The following is an 8,244-nucleotide window of genomic DNA, read 5'->3' as shown; positions in this document are numbered from 1 at the left end:
TACCGGTTGCACTCACATGTAATGCCTGTGGATGGATGGGTCTAAGAGCAGCCTATTAATTACAATACACACAAATAAGTACTACCCAGCCACAACCATCTGTAGCACATGCATGAAAACAATACATTTTCTCATGGACGTTGAAGCTTGCTTCCCAATATTTAACAAATGAGTCTCAGTGAGTACTTACCGAGTCAGTAAAGCCAGACCGCTGATTAGCATGTTCAAGCTGTTTCTGAAGGGAGATACTAGCACTAGGGATGAATCCTGTGAAGTTCATACGAGGAAAGAAGGAATGATGGATCGATTGTTGACATAAAATAGCACAATACTAATCTGTATGACATATCTCTGGCCAGAAGAGATTTAAAGTGAAGCTGAAATGTTTTAGAAAAAGCCCTATTAATATCAGTGTGATGAATGTTATGAAAAAAAAATGTAAGGTGGCTTCCTTACCTGGCTGGGTGGTGAAATGGCTGTGGACAGCATAACCCTGAGGCAGGAATGGCATGCTCTGGAATGGTGATGCCCCTACACAGAAAGACAGAAAATGTGAAGTTGAGAATAAAGACAGATAATTAAGTTTTATTGTGACCCAGGAGGGCAAATCACCAATTGTGACCAGTGCTGGCAAAATCAGTCGGAATGCGCACAGGCTAATTTTGAGCTACAGGAAGTGAAAAATGAAAAATTTTCACAAAAATGAGTTCATTAAGCCCTCGTCTAGCGATCCCAATGCTCCAAATTTATATGTTTATTTGTACGTTTTCTGAGAGGAGTACCTTTTCTCCGCTCGCTTCTCACGCTGACTGTCATCCGAAGCGCGTGCATAAAGGCGCTTCCGACTGCGTGATCCCGATAAATATATACATATACTCAGAAATACAGTATTTAAGTATTCACGCAAACATAATCTGTTATGTCTTAAGTGAATGTTTGGGGAACTGTTGGGGAAAAAAACATCTGATGTGTAACATTATATTAGATCCGTGCATTACAGTAGGTCAATATAGGCCGCCTCAATGTTAATCTAACAATAAAAGAAAAGGCAATCGTTCGCCGGTCTTGATTGAACTGCTTTTATAGTTTTAATAATCAATTTATTTGTAATGAACACACTAAAGGGATTTTTACATTTGATTATTTGTTTTTCTTACTTGAATGCTTTTGTTATGTGTAAAATGAAAAAGGTAATGCATTATTTGTTTCTTTCTTATATTTGTTCTACTGTTTTTTTTTTATTTTAATTTTTTTTGCATCTGTCCTTATTTGTAATAACAAAGATACCCAAAAAGTGAAGAGCTTGAAAAAAGTCTGCACACTCAAACATCAAAAAGTCACAAGCGAGATGAAAGTAATATGAACAATTTACTGAATAAAAACAAGGCAAACGTTTCGGTCACATGTTGACCATTTTCAATGCCAAGCTAACAATGTTAGAACTAGAAGCCATCACTTGATTGATCAATTAAAACAAATCTTGGTACACTTCATCAACACCATGATCTGAGGGGCAATGCCAAAGTTGGGAACAGCGCCACCTATGGGTCGTGAGATACCAAAAATGCACATTTTTGCCTTTTTTTTTTTTTTTTACTTTTGAACAGTTAGTCAGAAAATCATGAATTTGTTGTCTATAGATTACTTGGGTCATGCCGAATCTGGCGATATCATTTTTGCCAGGATTGGCTGAACCATGTGTCCGCCAGATATGACATATCTGCACAAAAATTGATAGGGAACATCAATGGCATGTCCCGGCGGTACCTGAGAAGTTTGAACACAGCCCCGATCCTTTGAGGTCATGGGTTTGAATCCGATGTCGCACATGTCCAGACCAGCATATTTACTGTGGCAAGAAATGATGCTGAAGTTGCTTCTTTTCCAGATGTTGTGCTTTTCAAGGTATGATCTTATCTAAGCTTATTAAATACTACATATTTATATACAAAATCTTAATTTTGAGTTGAGTGTCACTTGAATTATGGAGCTTCAGCATCTGTGTAAATCAAAAGGTTATAGCTTTGAAGATTCTATACAAATTCAATGTGTAGCAAGTGTTTAACCATGGGAACTGTGCGATGTTTAAAAATATCCAAATAAAGTCCAACGTTCAAATAGGCCAAAAATGACCAAATAGGGCTTGACCCCGATAACTGCTGCATGCAGCTATATTTAATATAGTAATTATTATTAAGAAAAGAAATGGAGGGAAAGATGTAATGTTGCAGGTAATTTTGCTTTGGAACCCTTCAGAAAACTTTTAACTTTTCTCAAAATTGACTTTGCTGACTCTATCGCCTTCAAACAGGTGTAGCATAGTCATTTTTCATCCGATTCCAGCAAATCATACATCATTCTGAAGGTCTTTTAATGGAGAATGTGAACATATAAATATTTTATTTTTTTTTTTTTTTAATTTGCTAATTGTGACTCATTTTGCCAGCACAGGTCACAATTCTCTATAAGCGTACACCTTCTCCATAATCTACATAAGCTATAAGCAAAGATAAAGAGTACTCTGAGGGAAGAATTCAGTGATGTGTTCCATCTTTTGATAAATCACACTTAAATCGTGAACATGTTCTACTTGTAGTAATGATAATGAATAGTAATCTGACCAACTCTACTATGCCAACGCCAGTTCAAAAATTCACCTTTCAAATGGTTATATCTTTTGAACCCTTTGTTCCTTAGTTCACATGATTACTACTGTCCTCATGCTGATCACATTCAATATTTTGCATTAATATTCCACCCATTACTGTAGTGGCCATTTTGAAAAGTACAGTATTCTTTTTTTTTTTTTAATACTTAAAAATTTGTTCACTTCTGAAAATTGGCTCAGATGATCTTTGGACCATGCCGCACAGAAAAGACTGAACAGAATATTGAGATTCATCTTTGTTGAACTGGTTCAGTGGCTTTATCTTGGCAATACTTTGATCAATTCAGATGGAACTCGGTACACTTCATCAGCGCCATGATCTGAGGATACATGCAAAGGTTTGGAACAGTGCCCCCTATAGCTCATGAGATACAAAAAAAATTGAAATTATTGCTTAGAACTTTTGAACAGTTTGTCAGAAAATCATGATCTTTGTGTCTATGGATTCCTTGGGTCATGTTGAATCAGAAGATACAGATTTTGATTCCACCGGTTTGACATTTGTTATAAATTGCCATATCTTTTGAACCTTTTAAAACATCAGTACAAAAATTGGTAGGGATCATCAGCAACATGTCCCGAAGGTACTTGAGAAGTTTGAGCACAGCGCCACCTGGTGTTCTAAAGATAGAATTTTTTTCCTCATAAACACATAACTTCTGAAAACATTCTCCGAATTTTTTTTCTACTGTCAATACATTTCTTGGTTTATGCTGATTGTGATGTCTCATTTTTTTTTTTTCATCATTTTGTTTCATTTTTGGACTGAGCTGCACAGAAATGACTTAACAGATTTTTTGATATTTACTATCGTTCCCGAGAAATTCCTCTTCAAATTTGACAGTTATCTTATGCTAGTTAGCTTAGCTTGCTAATTGGTTAACATGCTAACCAGTTGCCATTCTTTCTAATGTGGCTCTTCAACTATCAGGTTAACCGTAAACTATGGGTGCATCTCAATCAGCTCCCTAGTTCAGTAGTCAGGGCACTGATTAGGGAGTTGGCCATTTTAAGGTCTCAATCACGAAATCCTTCCAGTGCACTGGAACATTCGCTCCCTGAAAAATCCCACAATGCACCGCAAAAACTAGGGAGCATCGGTGCTCACTATGCTCCCTTAACGGAAATTACGTCACATTTCTGAATCACGAAACATAAACCACACGAGCCAACTCGATAAATATAATGATACGCAATAGAAGATTTGAAAAGACAAACCTTTTTTTTTTTAGTATATTTCAACATAAACACACATCGCTAGACAGGTAATGATCACATCTAGTTAACATTTATAATTAATATTCAGCTGAAATGTTGTAAGAACATGTAAAAGAAGAATGTGTTTAAAGAGAATAAAAAATAATATCAAAAAGTGATTGGTCCAGCCTGTTGTTGATTAATTCCAGCAATGACGTTCTACAATGTTGTACGTTGACGGTCATGTCACCGGAAATTGAGTAATCACTGTCCCAATGTGCAGTTAGCCAGGGAACTAATTTGGTCACTGGTAAGTTCACTTACCAGTGACCGAATTTGTGTACACGATATACTGATTCTGAGCTGATAGAGACGCATCATCAATGTTAGCTGTTAGGGTTAGCTTAGCATTTTAATTGGATAACATGCCAAGTAATGCAAAAGCACAAAAATGTGCTCATTTTTGGCTTCAAAGCTCTCCTCAGCAGCTTGGGGAATGTGTGTCAATTGGGTGGTGTAACTTGCTAAAACACAAGCCCTGCACCTTTCAGGTCATGGGTTGGAATCCTGTGTGGTACGACTGCAAGAGGTACTGTGATCAGAAATGGTGCAAAAATTGTTTCTGTTCCAGATATTTTGTTTACATATAAGGTGCATTTATATGTGTGTGAGTGTTTTGTGCTTCTGACATTCACATTGTAGAGCTTTTAACTGTTCAGCGTGATGTGCTTTGATGTGATTGCTGTGTAACTGCAAAGACGTTGAATTAAATGTAAACACAGCTTGCGTGTCTTAATCAGTTTATCTGCATATATCCGGGCCGCTTGCTCCATTCCTGTGAATCAGTTTTTGTGAATGAATGACTTGCTCTACCTGTTGCTGTGGTCTTCCTCAAACACTTGCTTGCACCACCTGCTGATGAATGACTAACAGCAGATGGAAATTATGCATTGGTCAGGGTTTCCACGCTTCTTGAAAGTACTTGAATTTCAGACATATGGATTCAAGGCCTGGAGTACTTGAAAACAAACATAGGTCCTTGAAAGTGCTTGAATTAAATTTGAAATAAATTTTGTTTATGCAGGGATTAAAGTTTTCCATCGCTACGACGGATTTCCGTCAATTGGAAAAAAAATTAGGGGAAAAAAACATGTAGCGCATTGTTGTTGTTGTTCTGCTAGCAGACATGGATTCAAGGCCTGGAAAGTACTTGAAAACAAACATAGGTCCTTGAAAGTGCTTGAATTAAATTTGAAATAAATTTTTTTTATGCAGGGATTAAAGTTTTCCATCGCTACGACGGATTTCCGTCAATTGGAAAAAAAATTAGGGGAAAAAAACATGTAGCGCATTGTTGTTGTTGTTCTGCTAGCACACCAAAAATCATTCCCGGCCACGGCTGCAGCTTCTCAGTGACAACATAGTGACGCCGCTCGCATCATTCACAGTCAGGTTATTAGCAGAGAACACAGAGCAGGACTTGAATTTCGGCGCGGGATTGCGGCTATTAATAACAATTCTACTCATTCCAAAGACTATAGAATACCCTTAAAGGGACTTTGTCTTATTCCCACAGGTTCCGCGCTTATAACGCGATGATAGATGACGGAACGTATCATTTGCACGTCTTGAGAACTCACTCGCGCGCTCATTTTCTGTGCGCCCACAGATCGCGATAAGGAGAGTGACAACTTTTAATAGTTATTAAGGGAGTTTGCAAATGTGATATTGATTCAATACAACAGTACTGCCTGATTTTGCTCTATTTCTTTAACGAAAATAGTTCAAAATATAGTAACAGCTCAGCCACTTCACATCTCTAAAAGCAAACACAGCTGAGTTTCATTCATTCAATGAAAGTGCGTTTTTGAACAAATCTAGTGAGTCAGTGATTCATGATTACCCATTCATAAAGACAGTCACTTGCTTCATTCCTGAATGAATCAGCCGTTCGAACGAATCAATTGAATGAATGATTCAGTGATAAAATGAGTGACTTGTCGCCACCTGCTGGTGGATTAAGTTTCATTTTTAGCCTATAATTTCAGTTATTTAAATCATTTTATATTTAATGAGCGGGACAGTTTTCTTAAGCCCACTCCCACTGAATTTCTGACCATTACCGCCCACTCCCACAACGTGTGTGTCCCGCTCCCGCAAACATAGAGCGCTCGCTGTTCACGTTCACTTTCGATTTCGCGATCATGAGCACTGTGTAAAGGGAGCACATCTTACAGTGTGCACAATTATTAGGCACGTTGATATTCTGATCATATTTTTTTCCAGGCACATTTTACCAATTCCAAACCACATCAATCTTAATAACTACTATTAGTTTTGTATTTAATAATTTATGAGTGATATATAATTGTCCATGAAGGCTGGAAGTGGAAAACTCATATTCAGGTGTGCAGAATTATTAGGCAGGTTTTCTTTTACAGATAATATGAGCCAAAAAAGAGACTTAACTCAGACTAAAAGTCAAAAATTATTAAATGCCCATGAGAAAAATGCAATACTAGAATTAGCAAAGTTAAGGCATGACCATTGGGCAGCGAAATGCTGATTGGGTCAGCACGGTCAGAAAAAGCAGGTGGAGAAGAAAAGACGCATGTTAACTGCAAAATAATTAAGAATTAATGTGAAGAATTAGGTGTGAAACCATCAGGAAAATCTTAATAACTACTATTATTTTTGTATTTAATCATTTAGAAGTGATATATAATTGTACATGAAGGCTGGAAATAAAAAACTCCTTATTAAAGTGTGCAGAATTATTAGGCAGGTTTTCTTTTACGGATGAAATTAGCCAAAAAAGAGATTTAACTCAGACTGAGAAGTCAAAAATGATTAAATCCCCATGAGAAATATTAAAAACTAATGCAATACAGAAATTTCAAAGTTAAGGCATCACCATTGGTCAGCAAAATGCTCATTGGGTCAGCGGGGTCAGAAAAAACAGGTGGAGACAGGTGGAGAAGAAAAGAGACATGTTAACTGCAAAAGAATTAAGAATTAAGGTGAAGAATTAGGTGTGAAACCATCAGGAACCATTTAGTCTCCAACACCACTATTTTCCAGAACTGCAACCTACCTGGAGTCTCCACCTGTGTCAGGTTCTCAGAGACTTTGCTTGAGTAAAAAAAAATCCTAAAAAAATGACCCTCACTTAATAAGAATAACATGCTGAAGTGTTGTGAAATACATGAAGACTGATTGTTTATAGGCTTTATGGACAGATCAGTTGAGAGTGACTCTTGAAGGACCAGCACCACAACCACTGTTTGAAGAATTGATCTTCCAGAATCTGGCAGTAAGTTTTAGGAGCTCATTTTTGCCAGTCTCTGCAAGACAGACTTTTCAGGATAGGAGATGGACTAAAAACGAACTCCCAAAACTTACTGCAACATGGAGCTAAGGAGAAAATGTAGAGCGTGAAAAATTTGAAAAATAGCTTAGTGAAAAGTGTTTTCAGTTTAAAAGCAAATAGAAAGTCCTATTTTTTAATTTATTTTCTTTATTTTTGTTTTTGTTGCAGATTTGCACATGTACAAGGTTTAAAATGCTCATGAAATATAAAAAAAAAATGCTGAAGTTTTGAGCAGCTGCATGTTTGAGCTGCATTCCTAGGTCAAAGATGAAAAAAATGGGATTTACAATAAAAAGTAATTTACAAAATAATTTTGACTTGAGTTTATTTATTAATGAGTAACGTATCTTTTGAGTGAATGTGCAAATGTTTAATGTTAACAGGTTTTACCATGTTATTACAACATTTAACCACTTTTTATTAATTAAAAAATTGAGAAATTCTTTCAAATTTAAATCTTGTACAAGAACTACAGCAAAAATCAGTTTGATGCATATTTTATCAATATTTTAGAAATTGAATTTTATTTATCACCAGTACTGACTTCAACTGACTTTCATTAAATTCCTTTGAACACAACTGCTCAAAACGGTCTAAATTTATGAAACCTACACATTCAAAACATTATTACTCTGACATTTTTAATGTAAATGCAGTTCCCAAATGTGCAATGCTGAATATTTTGTTGAATTTGAACCACTGAATTTGTGGAAGCGAATTTGTGAAGCGAAATAAAATGGACCAAAATTTGCCTGTTGAATATTATAGGTTGTATTTTTAAACAGACTGAACATTTTGTAAGTGAAGTCTGGAAGGCGAATACAGATCATTGAATTTTTATGAAAATGTGAAATCTGTGTAAAACATTTGAAATATTTGAAAATGTGTGTAAAATATTTTGAATTAAAAAATTCACAGCTTAAATATACAACCATGTTGAATTTCAGCCCCTAAAAATGCAAGCCCTGAAAATACAAAGCATTAAAAAACAAGCACTGTTAATGCAATA

General features: G+C 36.0%; 1 protein-coding gene across 1 annotated transcript in view; it reads right to left on the bottom strand.

Moving 5' to 3' along the window:
- Positions 1-81: 81 nt before the first annotated feature.
- The window catches only part of LOC107691478 (G protein pathway suppressor 2-like), a 22,696-nt gene continuing 14,533 nt past the window's right edge, over positions 82-8,244 (bottom strand). The window contains exons 6-8 of the mRNA XM_016490082.1: positions 457-531; positions 191-267; positions 82-99 (exon numbers count right to left, since the gene is read on the bottom strand). Of these exons, the coding sequence (XP_016345568.1) occupies positions 82-99; positions 191-267; positions 457-531 (170 nt within the window). The remainder of the gene's footprint in view (positions 100-190; positions 268-456; positions 532-8,244) is intronic.

This window comes from Sinocyclocheilus anshuiensis, unplaced genomic scaffold (genome assembly GCF_001515605.1).
Source record: "Sinocyclocheilus anshuiensis isolate Anshui unplaced genomic scaffold, SAMN03320099.WGS_v1.1 scaffold514, whole genome shotgun sequence".
NCBI classification, from domain to species: domain Eukaryota; kingdom Metazoa; phylum Chordata; class Actinopteri; order Cypriniformes; family Cyprinidae; genus Sinocyclocheilus; species Sinocyclocheilus anshuiensis.
Note: the sequence above shows the minus strand (reverse complement) of the source record. Positions and strands in the feature narration are given on the sequence as shown.